Source organism: Aquarana catesbeiana, linkage group LG03 (genome assembly GCF_042186555.1).
Source record: "Aquarana catesbeiana isolate 2022-GZ linkage group LG03, ASM4218655v1, whole genome shotgun sequence".
In the NCBI taxonomy this organism is placed as follows: Eukaryota; Metazoa; Chordata; class Amphibia; order Anura; family Ranidae; genus Aquarana; species Aquarana catesbeiana.
Window position 1 is genome coordinate 187307496 of NC_133326.1, and position 18594 is coordinate 187326089.

General features: G+C 42.2%; 1 protein-coding gene across 12 annotated transcripts in view; it reads left to right on the forward strand.

The window, feature by feature from the left end:
• The window catches only part of KMT2E (lysine methyltransferase 2E (inactive)), a 181176-nt gene that overhangs the window by 50411 nt on the left and 112171 nt on the right, over positions 1 to 18594 (forward strand). For all 12 annotated transcript variants that reach the window (XM_073619626.1, XM_073619632.1, XM_073619629.1 and 9 more), the window contains 2 exons: positions 2070 to 2150; positions 9421 to 9479. In XM_073619626.1, coding sequence (XP_073475727.1) covers positions 2070 to 2150; positions 9421 to 9479 — 140 coding nt within the window. The remainder of the gene's footprint in view (positions 1 to 2069; positions 2151 to 9420; positions 9480 to 18594) is intronic.

The following is an 18594-nucleotide window of genomic DNA, read 5'->3' on the forward strand; positions in this document are numbered from 1 at the left end:
TGATTAGCCTGAATTCCATATTCTGTTAGTCCCAACGCTGCTGTGCTGAATAGAAAGAGGGTTAATTGCAAAGCATACAACTGTACCCTCTTAAACTGAAATGTTTAAGGTACAGATAAAAACAGGAGCAAAAATGTAATATATTGTAGCTTACCATTCCTTTAGAAGTAGTGAATACATTAGTTTATTGTATTTTTTTGAGTCCAAATTCATTTTATTCATATTGTGCTAAGACAGCCAACTCCTTTCGGGGAGTCAAAGTGACAAAATTATGCCGAACAATCAGAAAGCATCATGGAAAACATATACATGTGTGTACTCATACGTGCATCCAAAAATACTGGCATATACTGTACGCATACATGCCAAGTGATGAAGAAAATATCATGTAGTGATAAGGTGCAAATGGGTTCATTTGTAAAAATATTATCAAATTCTACGTTGGTAGATGCTTTTGCACTATTTTATACATATAACTGAAATAATACACATGAAAACAAACCATTCAATATAAAGTGAAATTGGTCATTAATGCACTGATGTCTTTAAAAAAAAAAAAGACCAAAAGAACCCTTTTTTAAAAAGCTACAAAACCCTAATGACAACCATCGGAAAAAAAAATTGTATGTGTGAATCTCTATCTAGATGCACAAAAAATACGTACTTAAAATGTTAAACTGATAATGCTGCAAATAGAAGCTATATTAAAAAAACAAAAATATGAAGGCATGCAAACAAATACCCACAGAAACTGTAAATGGACAAGACCATGCTAAGATTTTTTTCAAAGACAATTCAAAAACAGTCATTTGGAATGTGAGTAAGATATGAAAGTGGCTTGTGCTGCATACCTTCAGTTAAAAATGAGAACCTTGAGTGAACACAAAGTAAGGCTTTCCTGTTTGAATCGGTGTCAAAGGAAAAACGTATGGACATTTTATGTGAGAACTGTAGTAACCAACAGATAAGTATTGAGAGGAGAATCTCTACCTGGGCAGGCAAGCTGATTGCTGGATTAGAAGAATTTCTGGCCAGCAGTATCTGCATGAGCAGTCAAAAGAAGCCAGTCATGTTTGAGACCCAAATTTAAATAGAAAAGGGGGGAGGAGATAACCTGCTGGAGTACCTACTGGAGGATGGCATTGTCTGTTGTGAGCAGCCTAACCTGAGCCAGTGGGCTCTCCAAATGTTTTTTTTCCCTCTCGCTACCTTGTATAAACTCATGCCAAAGTCCCAGCGCCTCTTGGAGGATGCCCCTTCTTCTTCTTTTTTTTTTTTTTTTTTTAAATGTATTTTTTTAGCCTGATGACTAGGCTCTTTGCTCAACAGTATTTTGAGGGAGCAATGTTTTGTGTGGCAACCATGGGGACAGGAAGAATGTTACTGACAGGATCACCAGGTAAAAATGCAGGAAAAGGAAAACTAGTGCGGCGATCTCATCGAATAACTCATGAGCTGCAGTATACTACATACTTGTGTTAAGGTTTAGATATACTTTAAAGTGACGTTGCAATTTTTTTTTTTTTTTTCTTTTTGCATAAAACAAAAATAATATAATTTTGCATGTATTTGCTGTTGTTTTTTCCAAGGGGGGAAAAAACAAATCCTCACCTGCGTTTTACTTTCTAAAGTGTACTCCAGCCACGCTGACACACTCCCTGTTCTATATTTCCCCCCTTCTATATTTTTCCCCTTCTATATTTTTCCTCCTGTGCCCTAGGGAATCTCATAGGAGTCTCCCCTACATGCATGCTCCCACTCTATACTACAACTGTGCATGCAGTGTGTCCACGCAGGGGAAAAGGGACAGGGAGCCACCGTCGATCACTGATAATGTGTGGCTTTTGCTCTGTGGCCCTCTCACGCTTCTCTTGTGTGTGATGTTCGAACTCAGCAAATGCATAAGTCGTATCTGTTTTATTAAAGGGAGATTATTTGTAATTTTTTTTTTTTTTTAAGAAACTGCAAGAAGTTCCTTCCTGATGATCCTATTAGCTTGGAAAGTATTAATGAGACATGGATTTCTATATGATAACTTTTAATCATGGTTTCCCCTTAATATCTTTCAGTGTATGGCAACATATAGATTGCATGGGCATTGATAGACAAAACATACCAGATATCTATTTGTGTGAGCGCTGTCAGCCTCGGTAAGTGATGCATTATGCCTTTAGTTCTTTTCTCTTTGCACTTTTATGGATGTTTATAAAGAATATGTGGTGTTTTTAATATTTTTATAATTTTTGCTGTTCCGTTCAAAAAAGTAACACATCTATATTGTTAATCCCTTGATGCCTATTTTGCTGTATATTCCTTGCCATTACCATGCGCTGGCACCAAAGAACAACCTAAAATCTTCTACCCCCTGACCTGCATAGGTATACCACTTGAAGCCCCAGAGCAAAATATTGCAATTTTTCTTTTTTTACCTAAAACACTTGGACACTGACCTTATTATTGATGCTGAGCCTAACACTAACCTAGACCAAGCCCCGTTCCAATTACTTTATATTTATTATTTAACGGGCTATTATTATGGGCTTCCCTTCATTCAGAGGGAAAAGCTGTGCAGGGGAGATGTCTAAAACATGTGATCACTGTGATTTGGCTATTACAGGGATCACATGATCAGCAGCTTGTCCTTCCTACTCATGCTGGTTAGTCCAGAGCTACTAAACCGACAATGGTAAAATCAAGCCTGTATATGCAATAAAGCATGCTTGTTATACTCACTGTGGAACCTAAGGGGTTCATCCTTCCCATTGCATAAAAAAGGCTGTTTGATACTGTCTTCTCTGATCCTTCCTTTCTTCCACGTTCCCTAATCCATCTCCTGCTAGAACAGAGAATTGAGGGCACTCTGCACATGCTCAGGTTGGTGTTGATTGCTAGAGATTTTTTTTTTTTTCTTGGGAGAGTGCATGTGATCAGCAAAAGGTCAATTGGCACTGTCCAGACAGAGTAAGAGGTCCTGCAGCCTTATAGGACAATCTGGGTTGAATGAAAACTTCTACAACCAGAACCAGACACTGATAGAAGTCAAGACTACTATATACTGCTAATGAGAATATGTGTTTAGCAGTTTATATTTACTAAAATAATTGCATTTTAATGTTCTGTCTATTGTGGGAGACCAGAGGTAGTGAATGCAGGGTCCTGGGTTTAGTAACACTAAGTAGGCCCACCTTTCGCCACCAAAACAGCTTTGATCCATCAAGGCATGGATGCCGCTAGACCTGTGAGTGCCCATTCACACAGGGGCAACACGACTTCCAGCGCGACTTTGGGAGGCAACTTGAACACAACTTGAGTATGAATCACAGCAGGACTTGGGGCAACTTACAACACAACTTGAAGTCGCCTCCAGGACAGGGAACTTTACAAGTGGCCAATCAGAGCTTATCAGCTGTGTGTGAGAAGGAGGGGGCTGGCTGTTTAGTGGAGGAAATTACTTTGTTTCCTTTCTGCTTCCTGTAAAGTTGCCTCAGTATGAACAGTGATCAGACTTGGAGGCAACTTCCATTGAAATCAATGGGTACAAGTTGCCTTCAAGTCGGATTGAAGTAGTACAGGTAGTACTTTTCTGAAGTCGGAGCGACTGCGGTAGTATGCATTAAGATGGATCCATTCACTTACATTGATTTTTTTCATGTAGCGTGACTTGAGGTGACTTGGGGCGACTTTAAGTCGGATCCAAAGTTGCCCCTGTGTGAATGGGCTCTGAAGGTATGCTGTGGTATCTGGCACTAAGCTGTCAGCGGATCCTTTAAGTCCTGTAAGTTGCGAGGAGGGGCCTTCATGGATCGGACTTGTTTTTCCTGCACACCCCGCAGTTGCTTGATTTGAGTAGCATCTGGAGAATTTGGAGGCTAAGTCAACAGCACAAACTTGTGTTCCTTAAACCATTCTTTTTCATTTTTTCAGTGTGGTAGGGCACATTATCTGGCTGAAAGAGGCAACTGCCATCAGGGAATTCCATTTCCATGAAGGGGTGTACTTGGCCAGCAACAATGTTTAGGAAGGTGGTACATGTTGACTAACATCCACATGAATGGTAGGACCCAAGTTTTCCTAGCAAAAGATTGCCCAAAGCATCACACTGCCTCTGCTGGTTTGCCATCTTTTCCCCAGTTAAGTGATGCACATGCACCCTGCCATCAACATTGTGTAAAAGAAAAAGTAATTCATCAGACCAGGCCACCCTCTTTCATTGGTCCTTGGTCCTGATCTATTGTTCACATGCTTATTGTAGGTGCTCTTTTCCATAGACACGGGTCAGTATAGGAACCTTGACAGGCAGCCACATACACAAAACACAACTGTAATGTCCATCCACACATCAACTTCAGGGACAACATGTTTACTTGCCACATAATCTCACCAACTTTCAGATGCCATTGTAACAGGATAATCAATGTTCTTCACTTAATCTGTCAGAGGCCATAAAGTTATAGCTAATTGGTGTATATGTAGCACTTTGAAAGAGAGCCCAGTTGACGCCGCACATACTTGTGACAGGAATTAGTTAAAATATGTTGTATTTTCCAGTTTTGCAGCCATATTGGGTTAACTACTACTTTATTTTTTGGCATGTTCCTGTTGACATAGAATTACTTAAACATGACCAGCATTTTTTTTTATTTTTTTTTTTAATTTGCCTTTTATATTTGTTTAAAAATCCTCCCAAGCTCTCCTTGCTCTGTAATGTTAGAGGGGGCTGTGGAGTAATGTGTTTGACATAATGAACCCTGTTGGTACTGTTCTGGCAGCTTGTTGTAAACTAGAGTTGAACGCTGTCCTAAGAGAGTTAATTGAAACTGGTTTGTATGTTAAAGTATAACGAAAGCCTTTTACTTTTTTTTTTTTTTTTTATATTAAGCGTAGAGGACTGCTTTAACCCTAGTGTCCCATATGGGATATTTCCCTTCACTTACTGTTTGGGCTTTGGGAAAAAATCGATTTGAATCGAGTTGAGAGGTCAAATCGATCCCCCCATGTTCGGCACCGCACCGGTCCTGAGGAGCTGCGGGCAGAAGTTTTTAGGCGTGGCTGCGACTTCGGCCTAGTCCGCGAGGCCAGACGCCGCGGTCTAGGCCGAAGCCGCGGCCTCGCCTAAACTCCTGCCTGCAGCTTCCCAGGACTGGCGCTGACTAGTTGCTGGCAGGAGTTTTTAGGTGAGACCGCGGCTTCGGCCTAGTCTGCGAGGCCAGATGCCGTGGACCAGGCCGAAGCCGCGGCCTCGCCTAAAAAACTCCTGCCCGCAGCTCCTCAGGACCGGCACGGTGTCCAAAAAAAAAAAAATTTGATTCGTGAATTGAGTTTTTTTTGTTTTGTGTGTGTGGTGTGTTTTTTTTTTTTTTTTTAATTGCTCAGCTCTACTTGCTGTCCCATATCAAAATCAATGTCACCAGGGTCACCATAACTAGTGTCCCTTTTGGAATATTTCCTTTCTATTCGAGCCCTTTTACACTGAGCAGCGTTAGCGGTAAAGCCCCGCTAGTTTTAGCGACGCTATTCGGCCGCTAGCGGGGAGCTTTTAACCCTCGCTAGTGGCCGAACAAAGGGTTAAATTTGTCCGCGTAGCGCCGCTGCCAAAGCGCTTTGCAGGCGCTTTGGCAACGATGCCCATTCATTTCAGTGGGCAGGGGCTTTTTTTTAACGTCCTGCCAGAGCAGCGCCCCAGTGTGAAAACACTCGGGCTTTCACATTGGGGTGGCCGGGGAGGCGTTTTTCTGGTGATTTACAGGCGCTGTTTTTTTGGCCTTTTTAGCGCCTGAAAAACACCTCAGTGTGAAAAGGGGTCTTACTGTTCTGGTGACAGCTGAAATTTTGGAACTGTCTTCCATTTTTGGTGATGCTGGTCACCAGGACAAATTGAGAGGGCACATAGCAACCATCTTAGCTCTTACAACCGTCTTAGCTCCTACCTCAGTGAAAATAACCTTCTTGACCCCTTACAGTCTGGCTTTCGCTCACAGCACTCCACGGAAACTGCCTTACTACAACTCACTAACGATTTACTAACTGCTAAAACCAACAGCCAGTACTCCATACTCCTACTACTTGACCTCTCTGCGGCCTTTGATACTGTTGACCACCCGCTCCTTCTTAAAAAAAACTACATTCCCTTGGCCTCCGAGATTCTGCTCTATCCTGGTTCTCTGCCTATATATCACAGCGCTCCTTCAGTGTCACCTACAACTCTGTCTCCTCCTCTCCATTGCCCCTTTCTGTGGGGGTCCCCCAATGCTCTGTCCTTCTCTAGCTACACCTCCTCCCTTGGTCACTTGATAACCGCCCACGGCTTCCAATACCACTTATACGCTGATGACACCCAAATCTATCTGTCTACTCCTCACCTCACTCCTTCGGTCTCCTCTCACATTACTAACTTTCTAACTGACATATCAGCATGGATGTTGCACCACTTCCTTAAACTAAATCTCTCTAAAACTGAGCTATTAATATTCCCCCCCCCGCCCGTACCCCCCTCCATGACTTTTCCATCAAAATCAACAATGCAACCATCAGTCCCTCCCCTCATGCCAGGGTACTAGGTGTAATCCTAGACTGACTTGTCATTTCAGCCTCATATCCAATCATTGTCAAAAGAATTCACCTCCGTAATATCTCTAAAATTCGCCCCTTTTTAACAAATGGAACCACCAAGCTCCTCATTCATTCCCTCATTAGCTCTCGCCTTGACTATTGCAACTCCCTTCTCATTGGCCTACCTCTCGATTAGGCTATCCCCTCTTCAGTCTGAATGAATGCTGCTGCCAGACTTATCCACCTTGCCAACCGCTCAGTGTCTGCCAACCCTCTCCTCCAATCCCTATACTGGCTCCCAATCACCCAGCAAATTAAATTCAAAATACTAACCACAACATACAAAGCCATTCACAACACTTTCCCCCAAGCTACCTCACCAATCTTGTCTCCAAATATCACCCAAATCGACCTCTCCGCTCTTCTCAAGACCTCCTGCTCTCTCATCTCCTCCTCCCATGCTCATCTCCAGGATTTCTCCAGAGCCTCTCCCATCCTTTGGAACATGCTACCTCCGTCTATCCGGCTATCCCCTACTCTTGCTACCTTTAGGCGATCCCTGAAAACTCATCTCTTCAGGAAAGCCTATCACGTATCCAACTAATCTCCTACCACTTCCAACAGCTCATTCCCCACAGTTAAAACCTTTTGTACCACCTGCCCCACCCTATTAGATTGTAAGCTCTTCTGAGCAGGGCCCTCTTAATCCTCTTGTATTTTATTGTATTATAACTGTATTGTCTCCCTTTTATATTGTAAAACGCTGCGTAAACTGTTGGCGCTATATAAATCCTGTATAATAATAATAATGGCAGTAAAAACCTGAACCTCCTGTTCAAATTGTGAGACTGTCCAGCAATATTTGCAATCTTAATCTGCAAAACATTTTAAATAAAATATAGTTTATAAAAAAAAAGGGTTTGCTGAATGGGAACACATAAACCTGGTAGGATTTGCTCAGATATGACTGCAAAAGTGAAAATGCACGGAGGCTTGATCCTCCCACCGACTTGGCAATTTGTAGGCATTTTGTCACTGCACCTCTGAAGAACACATATGGTACTCTGATTGAAAGGCTGCATTAGTTCATAAAAAAATAATTTTTAATTGCTGAAAATACAGTGCATCCGGAAAGTATTCATAGCGCTTCACTTTTTCCACATTTTTTTTTTTTATGTTGCAGCCTTATTCCAAAATGGATTAAATTAATTATTTTCCTCAAAATTCTACAAACAATACCCCATAATGACAACGTGAAAGAGGTTTGTTTGAAATCTTTGCAAAATTGTTAAAAAAAAAAAAAAAAAAACAAAACAAAAAAAAAAAAAAAAATCCCATGTACAAAAGTATTCACAGCCTTTGCTCAATACTTTGTTGAAGCATCTTTGGCACCAATTACAGCCTCAAGTCTTTTTGAGTATGATGCTATAAGCTTGGCACACCTATTTTTGGGCAGTTTCTCCTATTCTTCTTTTAAGGACCTTTCACGCTTCATCAGGTTGGATTGGGAACGTTGATGCGCAGCCATTCTCAGATCTCTCCAGAAATGTTCAATCGGGTTCAAGTCTGGGCTCTGGCTGGGCCACTGAAGAACATTCACAGAGTTGTCCTGTAGCCACTCCTTTGTTATCTTGGCCATGTGCTTAGGTCACTGTCCTGTTGGAAGATAGTCTGAGGTCCAGAGCACTCTGGAGCAGGTTTTTATCAAGTATGTCTCTGTACACTGCTACCTTCATCTTCCCCTCGATCCTGACTAGTCTCCCAGTTCCTGCTGCTGAAAAACATCCCCACAGCATGATGCTGCCACCACCATGCTTCACTGTAGGGATGGTGTTGGCCAGATGAGCGGTGCCTTGTTTCCTCCAGAGATTACGATTGCCATTCAGGCCAAAGAGTTCAATCGTTGTTTCATCAGACCAGAGCATTTTTATTCTCATGGTCTGAGTCCTTCAGGTGCCTTTTGGCAAACTCCAGGCGGGCTGTAGTGCCTTTTACTGAGGTGTGGCATCCATCTGACCACTCTACCATACAGGCCTAATTGGTGGAGTGCTGCTCCTGGTGGAGTCAAACTTCTTCCGTTTACGGATGATGGAGGCCACTGTGCTCATTGGAACCTTCAATGAGGCTGAATTTTGTTCTGTACCCTTCCCCAGATCTATGCCTCCATACAATCCTGTGTCGGAGGTCTACAGACAATTCCTTGGACTTTATGGCTTGGTTTGTGCTCTCTTGCACTATTAACTGTGGGACCTTATAAAGACAAGTGTGCCTTTCCAAATCATGTCCAATCAACTGAATATACCATAGGTGGACTCCAATTAAGTGGTAGAAACATCTCAAGGATGATCAGTGGAAACAGGATGCACCTGAGCCTAATTTTGAGTGTCATGGCAAAGGCTGTCAATACTTATGTACGTGTGATATTTTTTTTTTTTTTTTTTTTGTAATAAATTTGCAAAGATTTCAAACGAACTGCTTTCACATTGTCGTCGTGGGGTATTGTAGAATTTTGAGGAAAATAATGAATTTAATCCATTTTGGAATAAAACTGTAGCATAACAAAATGTCAAAAGTGAAGCGCTGTGAATACTTTCTGGTTGCACTATAGTTGGTTTTCCATTACAAGGAAGAAATACTGTTTATCAAGAGAGAAATATGGGGGCTGCCATTTGTGACTCCTGCATCTGAATACGCTGCAATTCTCTGGTGTCGTGTGAGTCCGTGGCTTTTAACAAGTACACAGATGAGGACCTCTAAATTGTTGTTTATTTGATAAGCTTGTTCTTCAGAAAGTATTGAAACCAATTGGTCGGCATAACCAGCAGGCAGCTAAATGTATTTGATTTTCTAACAATTTTTTTTTTTTCTCAGTGTTCTGGACAGGGAGAGAGCAGTATTACTTCAACAAAGAAAGCGAGAACATTTGTCAGGTGAGTTAAGCAGGTATACCAAACACCTGTCTGTCTTGCATATAGGTTTGTGTGCCTTTTTTCTGATAAGGAATTAAATGTCACTTTGCTTCAGCAGTTTCCCTAAGTAAACTATTGATTTAGATGGAAAGGTCTGCAGCATTTTGGTAGACTAGATGTTTTTCTTTAAATGTACCTCGTAAAGGAATCTATGAACATTAGAGAACATTTTGGCCAATCTTCCCATTTCATGACAGATCACATAGCATACGTTTGTAGGCCCCTTCTTGACACTGACTTGATGCAAACTTGCAAACAAGATTGTCTTTCTCCATTGAGGTACACAGGAATTGATACTTTGTGGTTATACTGCTGCCTACACGTGGATAGGACAAAAAGTATATAAAAATCCTGTAGGCCAGTCCAGGATAACTACCAGCACGCCTCAGTTTTTGCTCTCCTCAGAGGATGGATGTCTTCTCAGCTCCACTGGGAAAAATGTTAATCTAATTTCTTTGCTATCATTTTTTTTTCTTCCACTCCTTATTTTCTTTAGTCAAGGTTATTCCCTACATTTTTTCTTAGACTAGTAAATACAGTTGCAGCTATTTTGAGTGGACTTTCTTTAATCGTATATTACGGGACACAGAGCCGTAGTAATTACTATGTGGGTTATAGTCCACCTTCAGGTGCTGGACACTGGCACACCCTAAACAGGAAGTTGCCTCCCTATATAACCCCTCCCATACCGGAAGCATCTCAATTTTTTTTTTCGCCACTGTCTAAGGTGTTGGTCACGAGTGAAGCTGTGCTGAGCTCCATTGGAGCAATCCTTGCTGGGGCTAGCTATGCAGCCCGATCCATTCAAAGTGTCTTTTAGGCCAAATTGAAACAAGGTCTTTGCTTATAAACACTTCTCTTTTTTTAGAGAGCTGGACACCGAGATCCAGTACTTTTGGCATTAAGGCCATAAAGTTTTACTGGCAGGGTGCTGTTACAGGTCCAGGATTGTGGGTTCCCGATTCCTGTAGGTTTAACAGAACCCACTGTGAAGGGTGAAGATTGGGTCTGTTGGTTTAACCACAGAAAACCCTGTGGTGGGAAAGGTAAGTGGAGTTTTCTAAGGAATTTTAAAATTTTTCTTATGAAATGTCTCCTTTTAAAGTAAATGTTGTCATGCCTAAGTGTCACCACTGGAGGCTCTATGGAGCACGTACGTTCTCATGCTTTGCTCAGAGATCACGCTGTGTCACAGAAGCAGCAGACTTTTTTTTCCTCCGGCTAGCAGGCAGACCTCTGGTAAGTTTGGGGGGTTTTGCTTCCTCCAGACACCCAGACCTGGGCTGAACTCTTCCCCTCTTCATGAGGCTGAGTATAAGGGAGAACTGAAAACTATCGTCAATGCCGTTTTCTTTCACCACCCCTACTCGGCGGCGGCTTCCAGCTCTCCTCCACGCCATCCCTCCCTCACTCACAAGCCAATCCCGTCGGATCAGAGGCCCGTGCTTGCATGGAAAAATTTTTTTGAAAGGAGGGAGGGTGTGATGCGAGTTGGGGGCGGGGCTTAGCGCTGCATTGGCATCCTCCAATGCGGGAGTGTGTTTTAGAAAAAAAAAAAACTCCCATTTGTGCTGGTTGCAAAATTGTCAGAGACATAAGAGCAAAGAGGAGCATGAAAGAGGTTTTGGTGACACAGGCATTTCCTATTTGACACATTTACTATTTGCATCAGGCTGAGCATTAATAGCAGCGGTAGTGGCTGGACTATTGCTCAAACAGTGAATGCGATTTCTTCTGGTAGTTCCTCTGCTTTGTGCATTGGGCAAACACACAAAACAAACCAAATTCAGGGCTGTCCCCACTGCTCCTATTACAACAGTATCAGTCTCTGTGAACGTTCTCTGCTCTAGGTGCTGCAGCTCTCCCACAAATCCACTGGGTGGCGGAGATAAATCTGAAAGTATACAAGGCAAGAGAGAGCGCAAGCCGGCCCTAGTGTAATACTGTATTTATTGATAAAATAATCATAAAATAAAGGGTTGCACTCACAAACATCCGATGTAAATTAGCATGAACAGCTCGATGCAAGCCTCCACTCCTGGTCTGCGTAAATCAATTGGCTCACAACGACTTGCGGTGTGGTGAAGGGTTGCAGCTGTTGGTACTAAAAGCCCACTCCCTTATCTCACATGCCGCTCAACACTCGCACGGACCAGCCGGCGCTGCGTGATGTCACTCGTGGCCAGAGAGGGAATTCACTGTGAATCTAACTCCTCTGACACGCGTACAAGCGGTTGCTATGACATGTTTCGGAGGTGTGGCCTCTTTCTTCAGGTAACCTGCAGTATTACACTAGGCCAGCTTGTGCTCTCTTGCCTTGTATACTTTTGTGCATCGGGGCTAAGGTCAGAAGGGGGGGTTGAAACACCCCCAAAGGGTCTTCCTCAAGCTCTGGAAAGCCTACTCATTTCTACAAATGGCATCCTCCCCTGAGAGAGTCAGAGTGAGCATCAGGGCCATGAAATGTTTGTAACTGTTCAACACTGCAGCCCCTGTTTATTTTTCCTCAGCCATGATAGGTTTAAAAAAAAAAAAAGTTTAGGGACTTTAATCGCATCCCAGTATGGGTAAAAATGCAATAGGTTCTCTCCCATTGCCCAGGACCCTCAAACTGAGGAACTAGGGGTGGGAGAAAACTAATTCCCTCAGGGGACCGTGGTGAGGCTGATGACTCTTCTTCTGGGGTGTCAAATGCGGGAGAATTGGCTGTTTCCATCTTAAGATTTTTTTGCTGAATGGTCCGCTCCACTTTTATGTACCCTTAACTGAGTGTTTGGGTTTGCTAAAGCCCCCTCAAGCTGTGCATGCCATTCTCTCAAGTATTGGACCATCTTTTGGCAAAAAGTGATCATGGTGGCCCCCATGTAAGAGCAGAGGTTGGGGTTTGGTTAAATCCAAATGGACATTCTGGATCTCAAAAATCTAAATTCAATTCCTGAATGTAACCACTCTTTTTTTCACATGGAGTCAATCCAATCAGTTATCTCCATCCTACAAGGAGGAGAACTTCTGGCGTCAATCGACATCAAAGATTCTTACCTCCATTTGCCTATTTCCTTGTTCACTAGTAATATCTACTTTTCAAGGTGGAAAATCTTCATTTTCAGTGTGTAGCTCTGCTTTCCGGTCTAGCTACTGCACCTTGAGTGTTTACAAAGGTTCTGGCCCCTCTTCTAGCCAGATTAAGGGCCCAAGGTATAACAATTATGGTTTACCTGGACGATCTGTTCTTGTTAGTCCAGTCGGTAGCCCGCTTAGACCAACGTATGGTCACCACATTCAACTACCTGGAATATCTAGGTCGGTTTCTCAGCCTAGGAGAAATCTTCTTTAAAACCATGAAAAGGGCTAAGATACTTGGGTCTGATCATAGGTACACCCAGAAAAGGGTATTTTTTACCCCTGGCTAAGATCAGCGCCATAAAGCAACTGATTTAGGTAGTCGAAGCAAGATGAATTCTTCTATTCAACTTTGCATGAGTTTGTTGGGAAAGATGGTGGCTTCATTCGAGGCCGTTCCTTATGCTCCAGTTTCCTTCGAGACTGCTGCAAAGCATTATCCTATCGGCTTGAAACAAAGGGTTCAACTCTAGATTCCCAATGTGTCTGACTCCAAAGCCTATGGCCACATCACCCTGAAAGCGCCCCATCTCGTCTGATCTTGGAGGCTAAGCAGGGTCGGACCTGGATGGACCACCTGGAAATACCAAGTACTGTAGGCTGGGTACACCGGAGCCTCAGTTTATGGTTAATATCCAAAAATCTGCAAAGGGGAAAATCCTTCCTTCAGTTACCACAGAAGTGGCCCAGATCAGAAATGACCTTGCCCATTATCATTCTAGAAATTCATGCAGAGCACTTGGTTCTGAGGGCGTGAATGCTCAGTTTACGGTGTTGTCCTGCCAGGTTTCAGTCCGTCTATGCCACAGCAATGGCCTATATTAATCACCAAGGGGGCACAAGAAGTTGTGTGGCCTGGAGAAAGGTGAATCATACCCTATCTTGTACTTTGCCTATCAGCGGTCTTCATTCTAGGAATAGAAAATTGGCAGGAGGACTACTTGAGTCACCAGCAGTTGTTCCTGGGAAAATGGTTCCTTCACCCTAATATCTTCCTGTCGATATGTCAAAGATGGGGGATCCCAGACATAGATCTGTTTTACGTCCAGGTTCAACAAAGAAATCGTCAATTTTGTGTCAAAAACAAAGGATCCGCTAGCATGCGGAACAGATGCCTTGCTATTCCTGTGTAATCCGTTCTCACTGATTTATGCATTCCCTCCTATTCTGCCTGCGTCCAGGACTTCTTCGCAGGATCAAGCAGGAAGGGAAGTCGGTGATTCTTGTGACCTCCAGTGGGGCCCAGGAAATCTTGTTATGCTGGGATCGTAAAGATGACAGTAGGGGACCCATAGACCCTACCGCCACGGCCAGACCTTCTTTCACAAGGTCTAGTATTCCATCCTACTTTACAAACGCTAAATTTTACGGTTTGTCTATTGAGACCCACACACTGAAGAAATGTGGGCTGTCAGGTTCAGTGGTTTCTATCTTGAATAATGCAAGGCAACCGACCTCCATAACTCTGTATTAGGGAGTCTGGGCAGCATATGTCTCCTGGTGTGAAACCAGAAGGTTGCACCCCAGGAAATGGGTCAGGTAGAATCCTTGACTTTCTGCAGATGGGGTGAAATAAAGCTGGCCTTGAGTGCTTTCTAAGGATAGGTCTTGGCCTTATCGGTATTCTTTCATCGACCACTTGCTTCGCTTTCTTTGGCTCGTAACTTTATTCAGGGGTTAACACGGCTTAATCCCCGGTTAGGTCACCCCTGAACCCTTGGAACTTGAAGTTAGTTTTTGGCGGCGTTACAAAACAGCCTTTTTTTGGTCAGATATGACATATTCCCTTGGTCCTTTTTTGACAAGGAAACTATTTTTTCTGGTAACTATATCTGCTGCAAGAAGGTTATCAGAATTGGCTGGTTTTTCTTGTAAAGAGCCATATTATTCACAAGGATAGGGTAGTATGGCATCCTCATCCTAACTTTTTACCGAAGGTAGTATCAGGTCTTTATCTAAACTAGGATATTATTCTATCTTCTTTTTTTCCAGAACCCTGTTCTATGGAAGAAAAAATCACTACATTCTCGATGTGGTGAGAGCAGTCTACATAAAGACGATTGCTCGGATTCGGAAAACGGATGTTTTGTTCATATTACCTGAAGGTCCTAAAAGAGGACAGGCAGCAAGGAAATCTAGTCTAAATGGATTTCACAAGTAATCGCGTTCTAGCTTATGGTTTAAAGAGGTAGTTTCTATCCTTTCAAATCAAAACGCACTCCTCTAGGGCTGTTAGTGCTTCGTTGGGCAGTGCATCACCAAGCCTCCATGGCTCAAATCTGCAATGCCGCAACTTGGTCTTCAATCCATACATTTACCAAATTCTATCAGGTGGATGCAGGCAGCAGTATAAGTCCTCTGATCTCATGGTGCCCTACTTTTGTTGTCTCCCTCCCCTCAGTTGGCATTGCTCTGGGACATCCCACACAGTAATTACTATGGCACTATGTCCCATGATGTACGATTAAAGAAAATAGGATTTTTATAACCGCTTACCTGTAAAATCCTTTTCTTGTGAAGTACATCATGGGACACAGAAGTCCCGCCCCTCTTTCTAGTATACACGTGTATTGCTTTGCTACAAAACTGAGATGCTCCCAGTATGGGAGGGGTTATATAGGGAGGCAACTTCCTGTTTAGGGTGTGCCAGTGTCCAGCACCTGAAGGTGGACCATAACCCACATAGTAATTACTATGGTTCTGTGTCCCGTGATGTACTTCAAAAGAAAAGAATTTTACAGGTAAGCTGTTATAAAAATCCTATTTTTCTACAGCCTTATACTGGAGTGCTGTTATCATACCCTGCTGGATTGGATGTTGCAGGGCTATCTGAAAGTTACCTTTGGGCACTGGGTTCTGAAATTCGGTGCTTTCCAGATCTCATTCTTGTAACAAGTTGGCCACGTAGCCCTTTGTAGGTTCAGAACCATAGGAATTGCCTCGGTGCTTGCCATGTTTCTGAATATTTGCTCTTTGTGACCCATTTGAGTTGAGCAGAGCTTCATGAGCTACGCCCTTTTTTTTATTTATTTATTTTTTTGGCCTGATGAGTGCTTTTATACCTTTTATGCTTCCCTTTTTGGTTTTAGCACATAAAGGATTAAAGCACAGGTTTACCTTTTTGTAACCCTATGTTTGGGTATTCATTCTAAAATCATACAAAAAATATATAAAGTGTACTGCACGGATCGCAAAAACAAGGTGCTGAAAAAAGGTCCTATGGACTCAGTGATATCCATCTAATGCAAATACAAATCGGAAACTGATCATGAATTAATGATTATCATTCAAATAACAGTGCAATGTGCAAGTGCTGATCAGAAAGTCTATGTGCGTAGCATGTAAGGTGCTTAAACAGTGACCAATTGTGCCTTCTTAAGTGTATCCACCTTAAGTGCTTCTACCGTGCAACACATAAAGGTTACTAGAAGATGTGTGACCCTCGCATAATGAGAAGTCAAACTGCACCTGGTTAACATGAGGGGCAATTCCTGCAGGACAGGATTTCACTACTCTGCTCTCCAATGCATCTCCAAGGATCATACATATACAAAAGGAAAAGAGGAGAGCACACATGCTCCAATAGTGTCAAACCAGCAAGGAAAATGTATTAAAAGTAGTGAAAAACACTCGCTTCTATATGGTGGGAAAATCTACATAAAAACAGAATGTGATGATTTAAAAATCTCTTAAATCCATGTTTTATTCACAATAGAAAATGGAAAACTTATCAAATGTTTAAACTGAGAAGGTACAATTTTAGGAAAAAAGTTATTTTGAAATTTATGGCAGCAACACATCTTTGGAGTTTGGTCAGGGCCAGGTTTACCACAGTGTAGCATCCCCTCTTAACACCACTGTAAATGTCTGGGAGCTGAGGAGACCAGTTGCTTTAGTTTTGGGAGAGGAATGTTGTATTATTCTTGCCCACTACAGGATTCTAACGGCTCAATGGTCCTGGGTCATCTTTGTTGTATTTTTCATTTCAAGATGCGCCAACTTTTTTCAGTTGGTGAAATTTCTGGACTGCAGGCAGGCCAGATAAGGCCTCTTCATCAGAGTCATCTGGACTCTTCTTCTATGAAGCCATGCTGTTGTCAGATATACAGTATGTGGTTTTAGCATTGTCCTGCGGAAAATATGTAAGGCCTTCTCTGAAAAAGACATCATCTGGGTGGGAGCATATGCTGCTCTAAAACCTGGATAAAACTTTCATGACTGATGTCTTTCCTTATGTGCTAGCTGCCCATTCCATACGCACTAATGCACCCATCCCATCAGAGATGCAGGCTTTTGAACAGAGCACTGATAAGCTGGAGGGTCCCTCTCCTCTTTAGCCTGGAGGAGGCGGCAGCCATAAAAATCTCAAATTTTTCATTAGTCTGACCACTGAACAGTTTTCTGCTTTGCAACAGGCTTTTTTAAATGAGCTTTTGCTAAGAGAAGACCGGTGGCGTTTCCAGGATCATGTTTAGATATGGCTGCTTCTTTGCATTATAGAGCTTTAACTTGCATTTTTGGTTAGCTCGGCAGACTGTTTTAATTTTAGAAGCATTTCTGAGCCCTTGCAGTTATGTCTATCACAGAATCATGCCTGTTTTTAATGCAGTGCCGTCTGAGGGCCCGAAGATCATGGCATCTAATATTGCATTTTGGCCTTGTCCCTTGTGCACAGATTTTTGTCAAGATTCTCATAATCTTTTGATAATATATACTGTAGAGATATTTAAAATTGCAAATGCAGCTTTTCAGCTTGATGAACCTCTGTCCCAACTTGTGAGTGAGGCACTCGCTCTAAGATGCTCTAATACTCAGTCATGTTACTGACCTGTTGCCAATTAAACAAATTATTTGCAAAATGTTCTTCCTGCTCTTCCTTTTTAGTACCACTTACTAAGCCAGCTTTTTTTTTTTTTTTTGAGACCTGTTCCTGCTTCAGTTTCATTTTAATTACTTAAAATGATACATTTTTTCAGTTTAAACATTTGATATGTGTTTTAGTTTCTATTGTGAACTAAAATATGAGTTTATGAGATTTGACAATCGTATTCTGTTTTTTGTGTGGATTTTACAGCGTTCCTACTTTTTTTTTGGAATCGTACACAGCGCTGTAACAAACTACATATCTCAGAATTCTAAACCTCAAAGCGAGCATGCGCAGAAACGTCATGGCCTCCAGCTCCACCCTACTCGTTTTGTCAAATCTGACTTTAGGGGAACAGAGGCTGCACATTCTATATAGAGCTTTCTCAATGGGACCAGGTAGATACCAGAAATGTGAAATGAGCCAATGGAAACACCTGCACCCAAAACGGATGCCTTTTTGATGGTGGGTCCATTGCTTTGCAGGCTGCAATGTAAAAAAAAAAAAAAAACATCAATAAATTACTTTTTTTCTTCCATAATTTTTTGTAAAAAAGGTGAACTTCTCCTTTAACGCTGGGTGAAGCGTTGCAAAAACATTCAATGCCCTTTCCTGCCATTCAGCATCTCGGAAGCATTGCCCCATTTCTGCTCCTGCTTTTCAAAAGGCCATGTGGAATTTTGATCTCCGGTCTGCAGTGACCTTGCTCGCCTCCAGCCATCTGACCTTACCAGCTATTGGCTGCCTAGGCTTTTGTGGGTCAAAATTAAATATTTAAAACTCCATGCTCAGTGACCGAGAATCAAATGATAGGGATAGTGATGGGGAGACTGCACACTCACTTATACCTGAATATATGGTAAAAAAAAATCTGATGGGTTAAAAATTTGAAGGGAGGACCCAAGACAACTTGTGCTCTCAAACATAACCCTGAATAATACAAAGATGATAAAATAGTTCTACAATCATGTGAAAAAAAAGTCTAAGTATGTGTACAGTGAAAAACTTAATGAAAATCCAATTGGCTTATGTCCAGTAAAAAACTGCATGTGTTCATCAATACTGCAAAAATGTCAATTTCAGTGCAGCACT